Source organism: Cetorhinus maximus, chromosome 15, assembly GCF_964194155.1.
Source record: "Cetorhinus maximus chromosome 15, sCetMax3.hap1.1, whole genome shotgun sequence".
In the NCBI taxonomy this organism is placed as follows: domain Eukaryota; kingdom Metazoa; phylum Chordata; class Chondrichthyes; order Lamniformes; family Cetorhinidae; genus Cetorhinus; species Cetorhinus maximus.
Window position 1 is genome coordinate 49,750,446 of NC_135893.1, and position 21,271 is coordinate 49,771,716.

General features: G+C 43.5%; 1 protein-coding gene across 1 annotated transcript in view; it reads left to right on the plus strand.

Annotated features, from left to right (window-relative positions):
• The window catches only part of LOC144691151 (uncharacterized), a 369,111-nt gene that overhangs the window by 238,282 nt on the left and 109,558 nt on the right, over positions 1–21,271 (plus strand). The window contains exons 41-45 of the mRNA XM_078559217.1: positions 4,699–4,860; positions 6,301–6,378; positions 10,079–10,450; positions 13,207–13,563; positions 18,338–18,688. Of these exons, the coding sequence (XP_078415343.1) occupies positions 4,699–4,860; positions 6,301–6,378; positions 10,079–10,450; positions 13,207–13,563; positions 18,338–18,688 (1,320 nt within the window). The remainder of the gene's footprint in view (positions 1–4,698; positions 4,861–6,300; positions 6,379–10,078; positions 10,451–13,206; positions 13,564–18,337; positions 18,689–21,271) is intronic.

The window sequence follows — 21,271 nt, forward strand, 5'->3', positions numbered from 1 at the left end:
GGATATTAGTTCACGTGATTTCCAGAGCCAGAGTCCAATGAGAAATTCTTTCACGTAGGATTTCGATTCAGCTAGCTGAAGACTGGAGTTGTAGTGTTTGCTTTATAGTTGGTGCTGATACCGAAAGATGAAGTAGGTATACAGAGACTGGGTTGGTCCTGCAGGCAATGGTAGGAAATCTTCCAACAGAGACAGGCTTGAGGATCAGGCAACAGACTGCTTGTAAGGCTAAAAATGTAATGGCCAAAAAGGCTAGAGGCTTGGGTCATGTGACATGTCACATTAATGGTTAATTGCAGCTTAACAATCAGTTTCTGTGCTTCTGGCCAGATTTCCATTGCTCCTCTTTAGGAGAGAGATGAAGTGGTTGTTAGCATCTCGTCCAACAGAATGAGTTTTGATCTCTCTTCTTCATGATAGTTCCGGTTGGGAGAGTCAGTTCGCCTGCATCTCCTCTGCTTTCATTGATTATGGTTGGCAGAGGGGGTGGGGTTGCTTTGTTAGTAAGAAATGAAATTAAATCGATAGCAAGAAACAATGTAGGGTCAGATGATGTAGAATCTGTGTGGGTAGAGTTGAGGAATCGCCAAGGTAAAAAAACCGTAATGGGAGCTATGTACAGGCCTCCAAACAGTAGTCAGGATGTGGGGCACAAGATACACCAGGAGATAGAAAAGGTGTGTAAGAAAGGCAAGGTTACAGTGATCATGGGGGATTTCAATATGCAGGTAGACTGGGAAAATCAGGTTGGTAGTGGATCCCAAGAAAAGGAATTTGTGGAATGTCTACGAGATGGCTTTTTGGAGCAGCTTGTAGTGGAGCCCACTAGGGAACAGGCAATTTTAGATTTAGTGATGTGTAATGAGGCAGATTTGATAAGGGAGCTTAAGGTGAAGGAACCCTTAGGAGGAAGTGACCATAATATGATAGAATTTACCCTGCAATTTGAGAGGAAAAAGCTGGAATCAGATGTAACGGTATTACAGTTGAATAAAGGCAACTACAGAGGCATGAGGGAGGAGCTGGCCAGAATTGACTGGGAGATGAGCCTAGCAGGAAAGACAGTGGAACAGCAATGGCAGGAGTTTCTGGGAGTAATTTGGGAGACACAGCAAAAATTCATCCCCAGGAAGAAGAAGCATACTAAAGGAAGGACGAGGCAACCATGGCTGACAAGGGAAGTCAGGGACAGCATAAAAGCTAAAGAGAAAGCATACAATGCAGCGAAGAGCAGTGGGAAACCAGGGGATTGGGAAGCCTACAAAGACCAACAGAGGACAACTAAAAAAGAAATAAGGAGGGAGAAGATTAAATATGAGGGTAAACTAGCCAGTAATATAAAAGAAGATTGCAAGAGTTTTTTTAGATATATAAAGGGTAAGAGAGAGGCAAAAGTGGACATTGGGCCGCTGGAAAATGACGCTGGAGAAGTAGTAGTGGGGAACAAAGAAATGGCGGAGGAACTAAATAGGTACTTTGCATCAGTCTTCACAGTGGAAGACACGAGTTATATCCCCAAAGTTCAAGAGAGTCGGGGGGCAGAGGTGAGTATGGTAGCCATTACCAAGGAGAAGGTGCTAGGAAAACTGAAAGGTCTGAAGGTGGATAAATCACCTGGACCAGATGGATTATACCCCAGAGTTCTGAAGGAGATAGCTGAGGAGATAGTGGAGGCGTTAGTGGTGATCTTTCAGGAATCACTGGAGTCAGAGAGGGTCCCAGAGGACTGGAAAATCGCTAATGTAACACCCCTGTTTAAGAAGGGAGTGAGGCAAAAGATGGGAAATTACAGGCCAATTAGCCTGACCTTGGTCGTTGGTAAGATTTTAGTAATCTTAATAATCTTTATTAAGGATGAGATTTCAGAATACTTGGAAGTGCATGGTAAAATAGGGCAAAGTCAGCATGGTTTCATCAAGGGGAGGTCATGCCTGACAAATCTGTTAGAATTCTTTGAGGAGGTAATGAGTAGGTTAGACAAAGGAGAGCCAATGGATGTTATCTACTTGGACTTCCAGAAGGCCTTTGACAAGGTGCCGTACAGGAGGCTGCTCAGTAAGATAAGAGCCCATGGTGTTAGAGGCAAGGTACTAGCATGGATAGAAGATTGGCTGTCTGGCAGGAGGCAGAGAGTGGGGATAAGGGTGTCCTTCTCAGGATGGCGGCCGGTGACTAGTGGAGTTCCGCAGGGGTCAGTGTTGGGACCACAACTTTTCACTTTATACATTAATGATCTAGATGAAGGAACTGAGGGCATCCTGGCTAAGTTTGCAGATGATACAAAGATAGGTGGAGGGACAGGTAGTATTGAGGAGGCTGGGAGGCTGCAGAAGGATTTGGACAGGTTAGGAGAATGAGCAAAGACGTGGCAGATGGAATACAACGTGGGGAAGTGTAAGGTCATGCACTTTGGTAGGAAGAATAGAGGCATAGACTATTTTATAAATGGGGAGAGAATTCAGAAATCTGGAGTGCAAAAGGACTTGGGAGTCTGAGTTCAGGATCCTCTTAAGGTTAACTTGCAGGTTGAGTTGGTAGTTAGGAAGGCAAATGCAATGTTGGCATTTATTTCGAGAGGACTAGAATATAAAAGCAGGGATGTGCTGCTGAGATTTTATAAGGCTCTGGTCAGACCACATTTAGAATATTGTGAGCAATTTTGGGCCCCATATCTCAGGAAGGATGTGCTGGCCCTGGAGAGGGTCCAGAGGAGGTTCACGAGAATGATCCCATGAATGAAAGGCTTAACATATGAGGAACGTTTGAGGACTCTGGGTCTATACTCGATGGAGTTTAGAAGGATGAGGGGGGATCTGATTGAAACTTACAGAGTACTGAAAGGCCTGAATAGAGTGGACGTGGGGAAGATGTTTCCATTAGTAGGAGAGACTAGGACCAAGGGCACAGCCTCAGAGTAAAGGGAAGACCTTTTAGAACAGAGATGAGGAGAAACTTCTTTAGCCAGAGAGTGGTGAATCTATGGAATTCATTGCCACAGAAGGCTGTGGAGGCCAGGTCATTGGGTGTATTTAAGGCCGAGATAGATAGGTTCTTGATTGGTAAGGGGATCAAAGGTTACGGGGAGAAGGTAGGAGAATGGTGTTGAGAAACTTATCAGCCATGATTGAATGGCGGGGCAGACTCGATGGGCCGAATGGCCTAATTTATGCTCCTATGTCTTATGGTCTTATAAAAGGTCTGTACAATGAGGTGTGAGATTCCACAGGCTGTGTGAAGAATTCTTTTGTTCTAGTAACTCCTGGTGGTGGCTCCCAGAACAAAGGGCCAATGCTGTGGTCATGTGACTTGTAGCAGCCATCCTTTTTGGTTCAGCAGAAAATCAATTTTAATAAATGGCACTCTTACTGCTTGGCATGTGTTGGAAGGATTTGCAGGTTGATCCACAACTTGTTTGGCTGGGTTATGAACGCACCTGCCTTGTTATATATTGTACGCATCCACAAACCATAACCAGCTACCTGCAATATCTCAAGTTCCCAACACAATAATTATTTGAAAGGAGATTCAGGTGTTGGGGAATAAGAATAGAATTTACAAGTAAGGTGCTTGCTTTGCTGTGAGTCTCCATTCCACAAACGACAAATCAACCTCACTTTTTACAATTTATATCAATGACTTAGATGTGGGGAGTGAAAGCACGTTGGGTAAGTTTGCAGATGACACAAAGGTAGGTAGGAAAGTATGTTGTGAAGAAGACATAAGGAGTTCGCAGACAGATAGGTTGAGTGAGTGGGCAAAAACCTGGCAAATGGGAAAATGTGAAGTTATTCACTTTGGCAGGAAGAATAAAAAAGCAGAGCCTTGCTTAAATGGAGAACAACTGCAGAATTCCGAGGTGCAGAGGGATCTAGGTGTTCTAGTGCATGAATCACAAAAAGTTAGGATGCAGGTACAGCAAGTAATTGAGAAGGCTAGTGGAATGCTATCCTTTGTTACGAGATGAATTGAACATAAAAGTAAGAATGTCATGCTTCAGTTATACAAGGCACTGGCGAGACCACATCTTGAATACTGTGGGCAGTTTTGGTCTCCTTATTTAAGGAAGGATGTAAATGCATTGGAGGCGGATCAAAGGAGGTTTACTAGATTGATACCTGAAATAAGCAGGTTGTCTTATGAGGATAGGTTGGACAGGCTGGGCTTGTTTCCACTGGAGTTTAGAAGAGGGAGGAGGGGTGACTTGACTGAAGTATATAAAATCCTGAACGGTCTTGACAATGTGGACTTGGAAAGGATGTTTCCTGTTGTGGGTGAGTCCAGAACTGGGGGACACTGTTTTAAAATTAGGGGTTGCCCTTTTACACGGAGATGAGGAGAATTTTTTTCTCTCAGAGGGCTGTGCGACTTTGGAACTCTCTGCCTCAGAAGGGGATGGAGGTGGGGGTCATTGAGTATTTTTAAGGCAGAGGTTCTTGTTAGGCAAGGGAATGAAAGGTTATCTGGGGTAGATAGGAATGTGTAATTCGAAACACCAATAAGATCATGGCTGATCTGTTTAATGCCAAAGCAGGCTCAAAGGGCCAAATGGCCTTCTCTTATTTTGTATGTTCATATGCTACCTATCATAAGGATATTGATCCTTTCCATTGTTCCATTTCCATAATTCCATCATTCAAGGAATATGTTATAGAAGCTTTATTTCTTAGCATATAAATGTCTGTCTCATCCCCTGGGCAGAATCTCAGGAATGGATACACTGCTAATGTAAGTGTGAGATTGGAGAAGCAGCACCTCCATGCAGCAATCGAACAGAAGAGCACTGCAAGAACAGGAGAGGTTTTTCTGTTTTTTAACCATGACATAGAGGCGTTGTCCAAAAGGATACCAGCTACAATTCAGGTAGGATTGTGAATGGCACACGGTGCTCACTGGTTTCTTAAGTACTAGACTTCCTCAGACCTTTTACCTTAAGTGTCACCAATATACATTCAGGCCAATGGGTGCAATTAAGCAAATTGGATTTGATTCCTAAACCTTCCTTCTAAAAGGAGACAGCTGTTGCTTTTTCTTTCTCTGTTCTCAGCTTATAAATTATCCTTTTTGTCCCTTCCCATCTGAACTGGTTATTATAAAACTGTGAAGTAAGAAGGGATTCATGCCAAAATCGTGGAATAATTGGCACCAGTGCAGGGTTCCCACCATGGCTGTTTGTCTTATCTAGCCCATTGTGCATATATTTTGGAATTTAATGGGATATTTTAATTGACATTTTAAATAATAATGCCTTGAGCCTTGCTCAGGTAATGTGTATGTTATCTTTAACCGTTTCTGTCTCTAATATTTACAGGTATTCAAAGAAAATAGGCATCAGGAAGAGCAAATTTCTTCATTGCAATTAGTGTGGCGCACAACTAAAAGCTAGTTGTATGCGGTGGTGTCTTACAGTCCACTCAGGGTGCCTGAGTTCCTGTGGCAACTTGCATGTTGTAGTCTGGAGCTGCAGATAGTGATGGTAGAGGCTCCAGCTTTCTTTCCATCACATGGCTGACCAGGAATCTCTCCTGCTCTTACCTCCTGCCATTGGTGTGTGTTGGAGGAATTTGCAGGCTGATACTCAGCCAGGTTATGAACACATCTTCCCTGGCCATCAAATCCTGGGGTGGGACTCAAACCTGGAGCTTCTGACTCAGAGGCAGGGACGCTACCTACTGCGCCACAAGACCTTTGCAGTAGCAGTACATAGTACTAAATGTATTGTCAGCAGTGAAGGTTTGGGGCAGCGCATCTCCACACTTAAGTGGCCCACAGATTTTCAGGGCCCTTGTTAACGTGGGCAATCTCAGACTGTAAAGCAGAAGCTTTCAAACCATTGTGTGTAGAGTGGCTGAGGGAGGTGGATTTTCCCTGAAATATTGGCAAACAATTTTGGAGCTCCCCTTAGTAACCTCTGAAAGATGCTGTCAGCTACCCAAATGGCAGATGTGTTTCTAAAAGTGTGGACCAACGGATATAAAAAAAAAACAAAATTGCAGGGCTACAGGGAAAAGGGCGAGGGAGTGGGACTCGGTGTGTTGCTCTTGCAGAGAGCCAGCATGGGCACGATGGGCCGAATGGCCTCCTTTTATGTTGTAACTATTCTATGATTCTATGAAAGGACAGAAATTGCCTGGTGGATGTCCTCAGGGTTCAGATATTGTAGTTAGAAAACCCATGCTGCAGACTATGACCTTAATAAAACAATTGGGCAAAGGGAGTGTTTTTGTTACCTATTAAGAAGTTGGTCTGTCTTTCCTGCTGTTGTTAAGCTGTTTGTTTATTCTTCTCTGTGTGTCTTTATAGGTAAACTGCAGTGGAGAAGCTTCCCAAAAGCTGCTTCTGGGACACTGTTCTGGAGCAGTTGCAGGCAAACCTTTTGAGGTACAGATTTCGTTTACAAAGCAACGTGACAGACATTGCACAATTCTAGAGCTTAGGTACCGCAGACAAGGCCTTAGTTTTGAAGGTTGCTTGAATTTAGTACATAGGCAAGAGATAAGAGCAAGACTTGTTCATACTTCCAAATTATTGCAGTCTTTGGGTTTCCCAAGTGACGCACAAGTGATGACCTTTTACAAGAACAATGCAAGTAAGCATGTGGCCATGTTTCACCTAATAGTCGATGGACATAAAATTTTAACTGACAGTGAATGGTTAGTAAAGCCTGATTTTGGATTGTACTGGGTAGCTTCCTATTTGAAACCAGGTCGTAACTCCCCTGATAATTCTGTGGAGGTTAGAGGGCTGGTGAGACCAAAAGGTTGTGATGTTGCAGGATCACTTAGAGTGTTGTCCAAAAATACATTTATTACGATGAACATTACTACAAAATGCACAGATTCCTGTGGTGCTGAAATCAAATGGGAACACAAAATCAGGAGTGTGGGAAGTAAAAGAGAAAAGACATTTTCCTTCCAAGCAACTGGAGAGGCAGAAGGTAATCTTTATACCGGTGGATTTGCACTGCAAAACGATGAGAATTATTTCAACACCAGTGGAAAGCTTCTTGCCTCCAAGAACAAAGCCATATTAACCTGGACAATGAAGCAAAGAATGAGAAGATTGAAATCCCTGGCGATTCCTGGGAGTATACAAGCAGAGGGTTTGGTGTACTTCAGAAGTAATTCCTTTGGAATGGCTGCAAATATTACATTTGATGTAAAGCCTGTTGAATTGAAACTGAAAGCGGTTTGGGGAAGAAGAAACCGATTGGATTTAGCCCTCCGACACACTATTCCTACTTGGAGAAAGGTGGGGATACCTGCCAGGAGCAAGTTGATTGCAACAGCTACATTTGGTAACACCATGGACATCAGCCTGGAAGCCACAGCAGGGTCGTGCAGAGTTGCTGCAAGTGGCCAACTTAGCAGGGGCGTCTTCACCAAGTGGAACTTGGCGGTTGACAATCAATGCTCCTACTTTGAGGTAGAAGGAAACGTGTGCCTAAGCGGGTGCATTTGTTTCAACACTTTAGATTCCCTTCATTGCTCCTTATTAATTCTGGCCCTACAACTCAAAGCTGTGTGAGCCAGTTCATTAATAAGAACTAACAGGCTAAAGCTGAATCTGCTGCATTTGTATCCTCCAATTAAACATAAGATGTGCCAGTGACATTCCAGTTCTATTATCATCTGGTTTTATTCGCTCACAGAATGAAATCATTTCCTGGACAGTTGTTGGATATAATGATTGCAGATTTCAAATAATTATCAGTGTTCTCTCTACTTATGCAAAAATTGCATATTATTGATTTTTTTTCTGATCCAGTCAATGTTAGTGCTTATAACATTGAAATTGGCTATACATAAACTACAATCAAATGCATTCTGTTTCCCTTAAAAGATGGATAATGTCAAACCTCTGAGAAACTCTGTAATTTCAATGTTCTTCAACAAACTGTTGATCTGCAGAGATTTTAAAACTGTAATCAGATTCTCCTGATATCTCTTGCTGATTTGCTTCTATACGTGTGTTCACCAAACTGGAATATTTGAAAGTTTGATGTTCATTTCATCACTACCTATCTGTTAAAGATGACTGGCAATCTTGGTTTGGATTTCTGATGTGATCTTAACCTGATCCTCCCTGCTCTTTGCCCACATATACAGAAACCAGATTTGAACAGTTGAAACTGCTGAGTTGCAGCTGAACGCATGAGTGGAAATTTCTCACCAGGTGCTGCATTTTCTGAGTCCGCTTGCCAACCAATCAGCACTCTTTTCTCATACAGTTTAAATTGCTGTTTTCCCATTATATTGGTATTCTTGCCAAGTGTCCTGATGAGTGCAAGATGAAAAGCTTTGACATGTTTCTTTTTCCAGCAATAGTCAAGATCTGTACTACCAAATGACTATTTCTGATTTGTAGAAAGCTGCTTTTAAATGCTATCACAGCTTGCCCTGATGCCAAGTTTTTTAGCTTTGTACTAAAGTCGCCCTGGAAACTGTAGTCTCACAACATATAGCATCTGCTCGATAAATGAACCGGTATACATGTTGAATGAGTAGTTTCTTTTTCTGTGCTTCGTGGAATCGCTTTCCAACACTAGGATTAATGCGCATACCAAAACTGTTGTTGGCACAATCAGTACTAACATATCCCTTGTTCCTTATCTGAACATTGTTCCCAATATTTGACACATTTTTCAGCCTTCACCAAAGGTGCATTTTTAACACCCAAAACCAGGTGGGTTGAGTTAAGATAAAACTCTGAAAGCCAAGCCCAATGCACCCCCAACTTGCCCACTTCTGGGTTTAACGGAGAAGGGGACAGGTGATGGGCAGTCAACTACTTTCAAGAGCTGGCTGACAATTTAGATATTCAATGAGGCTGGCAGCTCTTGATTTATCTTGCTTTGCAGGTTTTATAGTAGGCAATCAAGTTTCTCCGGCCTCAGGAAACTTGGCTGCTGAAGAGAGGCAAGGACAGCTTCGGGGAAGACATAAATACCTTCACAGCTCTGCTTGGGAGCCAGGAGGAGCAGGAATACATCCCCCGGCACGCCAAGGACCCATGTTATTAGACCAACCCCTCGTACAAAGACCACCAGGGGTCACATATGACTTCTTTCCCCTTTTGAGTCAGGGATCAGTTTCCCATTCTGCCCCCCCCCCCCCCCCCCCCCCCCCCACCCCCACCCAGGATCAGTGACTTGACTTTCCTGCTCTTGTGAACTGCTCCAGGGGGGTCCCATGCCAATGAGAGACATTGGTGTATTGGTAACCGGACTTGTAATCCAGAGGCCCTTCTAATGTTTTGGGTACACAGATTCAAATCTCACCATGGCAACTTGTGGAACTTAAATTCAATTAATAAATCTGGAGTATAAATCTCCTCTCAGTAATGCTGACCATGACAACCATCATCAATTGTTTTAAAAAACCTATCTGGTCCTTTAGGAAAGGAAACCCACCATCCTTATCTAGTCTGGCCTACCTGTAACTCAAGACCACAGCTGTGTGGTGGACTCCTAACTGCCCTCCGAAATGGTCTAGCAAACCCCACAGTTCAAGGGCAATTAGGAATGGGCAACAAATGCTGGCCTCGCCAGTGATGCCCACATTGCATGAAAGAATAAACAGAAGAAAACTGGGATCCAAACCTGCTTTTCAGGCTGACTTTGGGGAACCTGCCAAGCACAAAAGATGTATGATGTGGAGTTCAGAGTCCATGGCATGCAGGGAAAGCCAGGCTTTTCCATCCAAAGCCCCGCCCCATCCTACGTTGCCAATCCCTGTTAATACCCAGGCCTTTGACTGATGTCATCTGTTAGAGAATTAATGTTGTCAGAAGTGCTGCCAAAATCCATTAAGACATATGTCAGAGAAGGCTGTTCCTCGTGGGAAAGTGTGAGGATAAGGTTGCTTGTTCAGTAGATTATGATTCCAATATCGAACATAATTACTGTATTCACCTCCGACTTGAAATACATTTTTCAGGCGTTGAATTTCCTATGCGGCTTTTTCAGACTGCATTTTTATATAGCTTTGTAATGTTTGCAAACATTTGACTCATAGATTCGAATAAAACGAGCGTCTCTTTTATTAATAAAGAGTTAAAGTAATTTTATTTCCCATTCTAGAGTGCAGTGCCAGCAAGATTCTCACTAAATGGCACAATGAGGACAGACCGTTGTGAAGCAGACTTCTCTGGCCACCTCCAAATGGACAACAAGTTTGCACGGCTTGAATGGCAGACAATATGGACCCCAGTCCCCAGCATTGACCTTGGTTTCAGGCACTCTGTTCCTTTACTACTCACTATGGGAATCCCAAATGACAACAGACTGCTGATCCGAACAGGCAAAGGGACAAAACATGAAGCATCTGTTGAGTTTACTGTTGGCAAATGCAGCCTCAGAGCTGTTGGCGACGTCAAAGTCCCTGGTAGTAAAAAAGAAGGAATGAGAACCGATTGGTCAGCTTCCCTTATGAACAGATGCCTTACTCTTGAGGTAAGGGATTGGTGCCATCAGATGTCTAGTGTTTGCTGTGCATCTTATAGCCTGGCTTGTTGCCGCATCTAAGAAGGGAATATATTTGAAGTGAACTAAGAAAACTTAGCTTGTAAAGAAAAGAGAGCCTTTTTTAAAATTAATTTCCAAATAGTTGAAATTTACATTTTGAAATATGGTTAATGTTATGTATGTAAAACAGTTGTTTCCAGGCAACACTCCCTTTGTCATCATAAAAGATCATTGTCCTAAAACTTTGGCTGGGATTTTCTGGCTGCGTTGTGGCGGGACCCTCCGTGGAAGATTCGGAATCCCAATCAAAAACCCATTGACTTTTGGCGGGACCAGATGACCCTGGTTGAGGTGGGGGGCTGGAAACTCCTACCCTTTAATTCTGTTTCTCTCCACAAAAGCTGCCAAACCTGCTGACTGTTTGCAGCACTTTCTGTTTCTCTTCCCTTTGCCATGCTGCATTATTAACCAATCCTACGGACCATGTGATTAATATAATGCTTTTATTTATGGTTAAGAGGAGATTTGATGAAGCGTTTTGATCGAGTAAATAAGGGGAAACTGTTTCCACGACAGAAGGGCCGATAACCAGGGACCAGGGGGCATAGATTTAAGATATCTGGCAAAAGAACCAGAGGCGACATGAGGAGACATTATTTTACGCAGCGAAGTATCGTGACCTGAATGTGCTGTCCAAAAGGCTGATGGAAGCGTATTCCATAGCAACTTTCAAAAGGGAATTGGAAAATACTGAAAGGGAAAAGCAAACCTCAGGACTACAGGGAAAGAGCAGGGGAGTGAGATTAATTCGATAGCCTCCCAAAGGGCTGGCACAGGGAGGTTGGGCTGAATGGCCTCATTATATGCTGTCTCATTCTGTGAGCTGAATTTTAGGGGCCACCCGCGAGCAGGAAAAGAGGCGCATGGACATGTGCCATCTGCGGCATACCCATCACTGGCCCATGAGCCTCTCCACAAGACCAAAAAGGTCATCGGCACTCATGGAGACCAGCTACCCTTCTACACATACTTCGGCCACAGCCGCTGTTGAGGCTTTATAGCTGCTCTGTGTTGGTGTTAGCGAATTGTTTGCACCAGCAATTCACAGAGCCAACTGCTGCGGCCATGGTTATGGGCCAGAAGTTCTTTCACAATGCAGTGAATTTTGAAAGTCAGTTGTTAATTCTTTACTCAAAACCTAATTTATCCTGCTATACTGACAAACAATGGCACCTTAAGTATAAGTATATTAGGAACTGGAGGAGACCATTCAGCCTCTCCATTCTACTCTGCCACTCAATTAGATGGCGGCTGATCTCCGCCTCAAATCCACTAATCTGCTTTTGTCCATAATCCCTTGAAATTCCTACCTAACAGAAATCTATCTTTCCCAGTTTTGAAAGCTCTAATTTTCCCAGTATCTTCAACCTTTTGAGGGGGGAAAGATCCAGATTTCTACTATCCTGTATGTGGAAAAGTGTTTCTGAATGGCTGAGCGCCAAGTTAAAATTGTCTCCCCTTGTTCTTGATTCCCCTGCCAGAGAAACTAGCTCCTCTGTGATGACCCTGTCAAATCCTGGCAACATTTTAAATTCCTTCATTCAATCAATCCTCAAATTTCTGATCTCAAGAGAATGCAAGCCAAGCTTGTGAATTTATTAAAGCAGCCTTTGTAATTTAACCCCTAAACCACGGTATCGTTCTGGTGATTCTGCACAGCAGCCTCTCTGAGGTCAGTTTCTCTTCGCTGAGCTGAAGACAAGAGACCATATGAGGCCTGATCGAGTCTCTGCACAACATCGTATCTTCCTTGAGACTAAAAACACTCCATTAGCCTTTTTGTATCTGTCTCCTAGCTTTTAGTGATTTCTGAACTTGGACTCCCAAATCTCTTTGCTCCTTTGTGGCTTTCGAAAATGCTCCAATTTAGCATTGTAACAGCAAAATGAATGACTCTCACACTCTCCCACATTGAACCCAGTTTGTCAATGGTTGTGTCCACTCGGTTAACCTGTCTATGCCCCTTTGTAACATCCTACTTCCAGCTGCACTACTTACTGTTCTTCCAGTGGCCTTTGCCTTTGCATTCACAGCAAATATTGAGGGGCTGCAGAAGGGCACCAAATTTGCATGAAGCAGGTGCATCCATGCTACCTGGGCTGCCACCTGGCCCAACCTCTCAGGAAATCCAGCCTCTGGCTTCTCAAGACGGAGCTGGGAAGGGGGAGTCCAGGTCATGATTTCAACCGAAACCTCCCTCCCAAGTAGGTCCTATTTCTGACCTTTAGGAAGCCTGTATGCCTCTCCCCATCCAGCATACTAGTCTTCAGATTTGGACCAGGTTCCTTTCAATCCAAAAACGCAGGGCACCTGAAGAGAGGAAGGCCCCATCCCTTTAATTCCTTAACATTGGTTTTACTTAGAAGTGGCAAAGGCTCCATCTCCAAGCAGACCCGCAGTAAACTCCTCATGCAAGTCTGGGTACACCTGAGTGCTGGTAAATTGTGCAGCCATACAACTCTGTAGAGTTATAGCAGGAGGGCTTCCAGAATAATCAAGCTATAATAGGCCCCAAAGTTTATTTGGAGCATTTCAATCAAATATAAAACATGTTACAAAAATATAATCTTTATGAACCTGAAGAAATTTATTTGCCTAAATAAATAGACCATTTCATATATTGTAGATGCTGAGCTCTGGTTGCATACATATCTGAATGAACCCTTGGATTCTTTTTCCCACAGAGAGTGGGTGTCCCACAGAATCTAGAGACCAGTGGCTCCTTAGATATCAACAGCTGCAACATTGCAATCAAAACAAATATGCTGAACGATGGTAAAACAGCCGAGTTTCATCTGGAGACGTCCTGCGATCCCAAGTACACAGTGCAGGGAGTTTTTAAACACACCATCCCACAGCTGAGTAACCGAGGCCTCCCCAGTGAAAGTCAAATTCTCCTGTCTGCTGCCAAGGGAGCAAAAATGGAAGGCTCATTCCTGCTGCAGTCTGGAAATTGCAAAGTCCGAGCCGATGGTAACTTAAACTCTGGAGCTAAAGCAGAGTGGATGTGGGTGACAGAAACGGATTGCGAAGTTTTGCAGGTAAAACTGAGTTAAAATTAATTATGGAATAACCTCAGGAAATCTTTACTTAAAGCAATGTTTAAGAGTATTCTAAAGCCTAGTTACTATCAAGCAAATTAATTTCTGTGGGTAGAATTACCTAGTCCTTATTGAAGTCCAGCAAGTTGTACACATGCCACATTTTTGAGGAAATAACATGTGCTGTGGATAAATGTACTGTATTTAGATTTCTAGAAGGCATTTGATAAGGTGCCACATCAAAGGTTATTACGGAAATTAAAAGCTCGTGGCGTAGGGGGTGACATATTGGCAAGGATTGGCTGGCTAACAGGAAGCAGAGCGTAGGCATAAATGGGTCTTTTTCAGGTTGGCAAGATGTAATGATTGGTGTGCCACAGGGATCAGTGCTGGGACCTCAACTGTTTACAATTTATATATATGACTTAGATGAAGGGATTGAAGGGATAGTTGCCAAATTTTGCTGATAACACAAAGTTAGGTCGGAAAGTAAGCTGTGAAGAGGACATAAGGAGGCTACAAAAAGATATAGATAGGTTAAGTGAGTGGGCAAAGATCTGGCAAATGGAGCATAATGTGGCAAAATTGTCCATTTTGGCAGGAAAAATAAAAGAGAAGCTTATTTTCTAAATGGTGAGAAATTGCAGAGCTCTGAGGTGGAGAGGGATCTGGGTGTCCTAGTGCATGAATCATAAAAGGCTAGTATGCAAGTACAGCAAGTAATTAGGAAAGCTAATAGAATGTTATCATTTATTCCAAGGGGAATTGAATACAAAAGTAGGGAGGTTATTCTTCAGTTGTACAGGGTACTAGTGAGACCACATTTGGAGCACTGTGTACAGTATTGGTCACCTTATTTAAGGAAGGATGTAAATGCGTTGGAAGTAGTCAGAGAAAGTTTACCAGACTAATACCTGGAATGGGTGGGTTGTCTTATGAGGAAAGGTTGGACAAGTTAGGCTGTATCCGCTGGAGTTTAGAAGAGTAAGAGGTAACTTCATTGAAACATAAGATCCTAAGGGGTCTTGATAGGGTGGATGTGGAGAGGATGTTTCCTCTTGTGGATAAATCTAGAACTGGGGATCATTGTTTTAAAAATAAGGGGTCGCCCATTTGAAACAGAGATGAGCCAAAAATTTTTTCACGCAGAGGGTCATGAGCCTTTGGAACTCTGCCTGAAAAGGTGGTGGAAGCAGAGTCTTTGAATATTTTTAAGGCAGCGGTGGATAGATTCTTGGTAAGCAAGGGGGTCATGGGTTATTAGGGGTAGGTAGGGTGCAGATTTCACGTTACTATCAGATCAGCCATGATCTTATTAAGTGGCGGAGCAGGCTCAAGGGGCTGAATGGCCTACTCTTGCTCCTTGTTTGTATGTCGTATGTATCTATAGGAATTGAGGGCAAATTTAGAGGTATCTTAATGTCCCCCCCTCCCACTGGAGGCTAATAACTCACATAAGAACCCTTGACTTCAAGGACAAGGGCAGCAAACGCATGGGAATACTACCACCTCGAAGTTCGCCTCCAAGCCACACACCATCCTGACTTGGATGTCGCTGGGTCAAAATCCTGGAACTCCCTCCCTAACAGCACTGTGGGTGTGCCTACACCACATGCACTGTAGCGGTTCAAGAAGGCAGCTCACCACCTTCTCAAGGGCAACTAGGGATGGGCAATAAATGCTGGCCCAGCCAGCGAGGCCCGCGTCCCGTAAATGAATTTTTAAAAATATATATCAAGTTATATTGATTTGCTAGTCCCTCTGACATGTTCTTGTCCCTCTCGTTCCTCTATTTATGACCCTGATTGGACTACTTTTGAACAGCATCCTTGGTGCATCTCAATGTGACAGTCTCAGTAATTCAGTGTCAACAAAATATAACTGAACCATTGCAAAGTACAAGTAATTGAGGACACATTTATAAATGTTGTTAGAAATTAAACCCAGAGCTTCTGAACCTGCAACGTTAAAGTCTGGAAAGTTTTTAATTATCTCTTCTAATCTCTCATTTATGCTTGAAATCCAGAAACCTCCAAATCAAACTGTTGAGGAGATGTCATCAGATTTCAGTTTCCTCTTTTAAGTTTCACAATTCTGGAAATACACATCAGGTAAGTCGGCATCTGTAAAGAGAAAAGACAGCTTAATGCTTTTGATTTGTCAGGACCTTTTGGTTAACCTGTCTTTTATCTTGGCAGTTACTGACTCAGCTGTTGTGCATTTTCCATTTTTGTTTCAGATTGTCAGTATTTGCATTTTTTTGACTTTTTAAACTATTTCAATTATAGTCTTCCCACATCTAGCGACGCATGAGGCAGACAAAGCACATGCTTTTGTTTTCACACCTAGTTTTCCCTGGAGCAGGTTGCCAGCCTGATGCGGGGCGCCACTCCACATCAGGTATGGCTGACCAGGAGACTGTCCCACTCTCACCACCTGCATAAGCATGCTGGATGGATTTACAAGTTGAGAATCAACCTGTTTGGCCACATTATGAATGCACCTTCCATGGTCATCAAGACCTGGAGTGGAACAAAAGCAAAAATAGCTGTAAAAACTCAGCAGGTCTGACAGCATCTGCGGAGAGGAATACGGTTAACGTTTCGAGTCCGTATGACTCTTCATCAGAACTAAGGAAAAATAGAAATGAGATGAAATATAAGCTGGTTGAGGGGGGGGCGGTGGGACAGGTAGAGCTGAATAGAGGGCCAGTGATAGGTGGAAGCAAAGAAGAGATTGCCAAAGATGTCATAGACAAAAGGACAAAGGGGTGTTGACGGTGGTGATATTAGCTAAAGAATGTGCTAATGGTGACATTAAGGGTAGAAAGCAGGACAAGTAAGTGACAGATGGTCCTAGTGGGGGTGGGATAGTGGGAAGGGATCTAAATAGGCTAAAGGTGGAGATAAAACAATGGATGGAAATACATTTTAAAACAATAATAGAAATAGGTGGGAAAAGAAAAATATATTTTAAAAATATATAAATTATTAGAAAAAATGGGGGATCGGAAAGGGGGTGGGGATGGAGGACAGAGTTCATGATCTGAAGTTGTTGAACTCAACGTTAAGTCCGGAAGGCTGTAAAGTGCCTAATCGGAAGATGAAGTGCTGTTCCTCCAGTTTGCGTTGAGCTTCACTGGAACATTGCAGCAGGCCAAGGACGGACATGTGGGCATGAGAGCAAGATGGTGTGTTGAAATGGCAAGCAACAGGGAGGTCTGGGTCATGCTTGCGGACAGACCAAAGGTGTTCCGCAAATCGGTCACTCAGTCTGCGTTTTGTCTCTCCAATGTAGAGGAAACCGCATTGGGAGCAGCGAATGCAGTAGACTAAATTGAGGGAAGTGCAAGTGAAATGCTGCTTCACTTGAAAGGAGTGTTTGGGCCCTTGGACGGTGAGGAGGGGGGAAGTAAAGGGGTAGGTGTTGCATCTTCTGCGGTTGCATGGGAAGGTGCCGTGGGAGGGGGTTAAGGTGTAGGGGGTGATGGAGTGGGTATTGAACCTGGAGCTTCTGGCTCAGAGGCAGGGCCACTACCCACTGCGTCACAAGATCTCCTCCAATTTCATCTACATTTTACATTTACATTTCGGTTATTCTGCTTTTTTTTTAACCAGCCAGTTCTAATGATCTAGAAGTTACTACCTAAAAAGGGGGAGGAAGCAGATTCTGTTGTAACTTTCAAAATGGAATTGAATATATACTCAAAAAGGAGAATTTACAGAGCTATGGAGGAAAGAGCAGAGTAGTGGCACTAATTGGGTTGATCTTTCTCAAAGAGCTGGCACATACAAGATGGGCCAAATGGCTTCCTTCTATGCTATTTAATTATATGACTGCCATAAATGCCCTCTGATCTGCACTTGGCACAAGTGGCCTGACATCCTGAATTTCTAGGTTAGAAAAATGGTGAATTTCTGGCATAGGGCACCAGTATTTTAGATGTGGGCAGATTCAGGAGTTCTAAAATCAATGATAAATTCCAGTAGAATTAGCTGCTGGCAGAAGTGGTGCATGTACCCAAAGACAGAATAGTGAGGGTCAAAGCTACTGGCCCAGAAATTGTAGCACTTCCACCAAAATTGTACCTGATTTAATTTACCAAAGTAACCCATGTGGCATATCAAACCAGAAAATGTTTTGAGTTCACAGGATATGAATGTCCACAAACTTTGACTGAAAGACTTAGTTTCAACTGAAGTGTTAGCAACACCTTTTAATAAATATGAAAGGATTCTGCAAGCTGATTTTCAACATTCCAGACAGGAAAACATTTTTCTTCACACCCTTTCTTCATAGAGCCTTTACCATGGGGTTCACTATGGATATTCCCAAGTCCTTACAAGGGAAGCAGAGCAAATGCAAGAGGAAGTTAGAGAGGTATATGCAAGATATGATAGACTGGCAGTGAGGCAGACCAAAGAAGATGACCAAACCTGAGGTACCCTTTCACTAGAGTCTTCAGACCATCTTTGATCATACGAACATGTGAACAAGGAGCAGGAGTAGGCCATGTTTCAGCTTAAACGGGCTATGGTTCAGCAAAAAGATATAAAAGGGACCGTTTTGTATTCACACTCGCCCCCAGGCATCCTTTCAATCTCACAAGCCAAAGGACCGATCTACTTCTGAACATTGCCTTTGAGTGACACAGATTTCACAATCTGTGATTATCCATTTTCTTAAAAGAAATAGATATTTTTATTTCAGTCAAATGCTTAAGAGAAACAATATTTTTATGAGGTATTAACCCAAATTGTTTCTTTTATTTTAGAATTTTAAGATTCCAGCTCAATCGCAATGTAATGGATCCATTCAGGTCGAAGGCTGTAAAGCAGAACTTCTAACCAATATCCAATTAGAAGGCAACAGTGCAACCCTGGAGCTAAATTCAGAGTGTGATCCAAAAGTCAACATAGAGGTCATATTTGAACACACATTGCCAATGCTAAAAGGGGTTCCAGAACACAATAAGCTCTTTTTTACAGCAGAAAGACACTTAAAATCCGAATTTGAATTAGATTTAAAGATGGGCACCTGTAATCTTCTAGCAAGTGGAGGTCTTCAGGTGAAAAATAAAACAGAATTAAACTTTTTGATAAATAACAAATGCAAAAAGCTGCAGGTACGTTTATATTATTTTTGCCTAATTGTTTTAAGTTATAGAGGAGTATTTGTGGAATCCTCAATGTATTCGTAGACTGTATTGCATCAATAGTTATGATCCTATTCTGACAAGTGTGTGGCCTGTGTTGGTAGAGTGAGATACAGTAAATATCAGTGGAACATTCTACCCAAGTTTTCCAGCCACTGATTGGTGAAAATTCTGAACTGATATGGTTGACCCTTAACTGTGCTCTGTGCTCTGAACTGGCCCAGCAAACCACTCAGTTGCATCAAATCGCTACAGGAAAGTTAAATAACAGCAAAACTGGACACACCCAACTGGCATCGACCTAAGCACCAGATATGACAAAGGCACACTCTGCCAGTTGACCCTTAAAATTCCTCCTCGCTAACATCAGGGAGCTTATGCCGAAATTGGGAGAGCTGTCCCACAGACTAGTCAAGCAACAGCCTGATAGAGTCATAATCAAGATATTATACTTTACACCCGCAGGACAGATCTAGCAGAGGTGGCGACACAGTTGGGAGGGAGTTGCCTGGGTGTCCTCAACATCGACTCTGGACTCTGAAGTCTCATGGCATCAGGACAAACATGGGCAAGGAAACCATCTGCTGATTACCACCACACCCCTCTCGGCTGATGAATCAGTACTTCTCCAGTTTGAACACCACTTGGAGGAAGCACTGAGGGTGGCAAGGGCACAGAATGTACTCTGGGTTGAGGATTTCACTGTCGGTAGCAGCAGTACTGACCGAGCTGGCCAAGAAATATCTGCCAGACTGGGCTTGTGGCAGGTGGGGAGAGAACCAACAAGAGGAAAAGAGGCATCACCCTCACCAATCTGCATGTCACAGATGCAACTGTCCGTGACAGTATTGGTAGGATTGACAAGCAAGTAGCCCTTGTAGAGCTGAAGTCCTATCTTCACACTGAGGATACCCTCTATCATTTTGTGTGGTGCTACCACCATGCTAAATGGAATAGATTCAGAACAGATTTAGCAGCTCAAAACTGGGCATCCATGAGGCACTGCGGGCCAGCAGCAGAATTGTATTCAACCACAATCTGTAACCTCATGGTGCGGCATATCCCCCACTCCACCATTATCAAGCCAGGGCATCAACCCTGGTTCAATGAAGAGTGCTGGAGGGCATGCCAGAAGCAGCAGCAGGCATGCCTAAAAATGAGATGTCAACCTGGTGAAACTGTAACACAGGACTACATGCATACTGAACAGCATGCTATAGACAGAACTAAGTAATCCCACAACCAACTGATCAGACCTAATCTCTGCAGCTCTGTTACATCCTGTCATGAATGGCAGTGGACAATTAAAGAACTAACCGAAGGAGGAGGCTCCACAAAAATCCCCATCCTCAAATCATGGGGCAGCCCAGCATATCAGTGCAAAAGGCAAGGCTGAAGCATTTGCAACCGTCTTCAGCCAGAAGTACCAAGTAAATGATCCATCTCGGTCTGCTCCGGAGGTCCCCAGCATTACGGATGTCAGCCTTCAGCCAATTCAATTCACTCCATGTGATATGAAGAAATGGCTGAAGGCACTGGATACTGCAAAGACTATGGGCCCTGACAACATCCCAGCAGTAATAATGAAGACTAGCTGCACCCCTCGCCAAACTGTTCCAGTACAGCTACAACACTGGCATCTACAATACTGACAATGTGGAAAATTGCCCAGGTATGTCCTGTATACAGAAAGCAGGACAAATCCAACCTAGGTAATTACTGTCCCATCAGTCTATTCTCGATCATCAGCAAAATGATGGAATAAATCATCAGCAGTGTTGTTAAGCTCTACTTGCTTATCAAGAACTTGCTCACTGGCACTCAGTTTGGGTTCCACCAGGGCCATTCAGCTCTAAACCTCATTATAGCCTTGGTCCAAACATGGACAAAGGAGTTGAATTCCAGAGGTGAGGTGAGAGTGACTCCCTTGACATCAAGGCAGCATTTGACCGAGTGTGGCATCAAGGAGCCTGAGCAAAACTGGAATCAATGGGAATCGGCAGTGGGGGAAGCTCCCCACTGGTTGGAGTCATACGTAGCACAAAGGAAGATGATTGTGGTTGTTGGAGGCCAATCATCTCAGTCCCATAACACCGCTGCAGGTGTTCCTCAGGGTAGTGTCCTATAGGCCCATATATCCTTCCTTCCATCATATGGAGCGGAGACATTTGCAGATGACTTCACAATGCTCAGTACCATTCATGATCCCTGAGATACTGAAACAGTCATATCCATTTATGGCAAGACCTGGGTAACATTCAGCCTTGGACAAGTAACATTCACACCATACAAGTGCCATGCAATGACCATCCCCAACAAGAGAGACTCTAACCATCTGTCTTTAACGGTATTATGATCGTTGAATCCCCATTATCAACATCCTGAGGTTTACTATTGACCAGAAACTGAACTGGACCAGCCATAGAATTACTGAGGCTACAAGACCAGGTCAGAGGCTGGGAAACATGTGGCAAATAGCTCGCCTCCTGATTCCCCACAGCCTGTCCGCCATCTTCAAAGCACAAGCCAGGAGAGTGATGGAATATCCTCCTC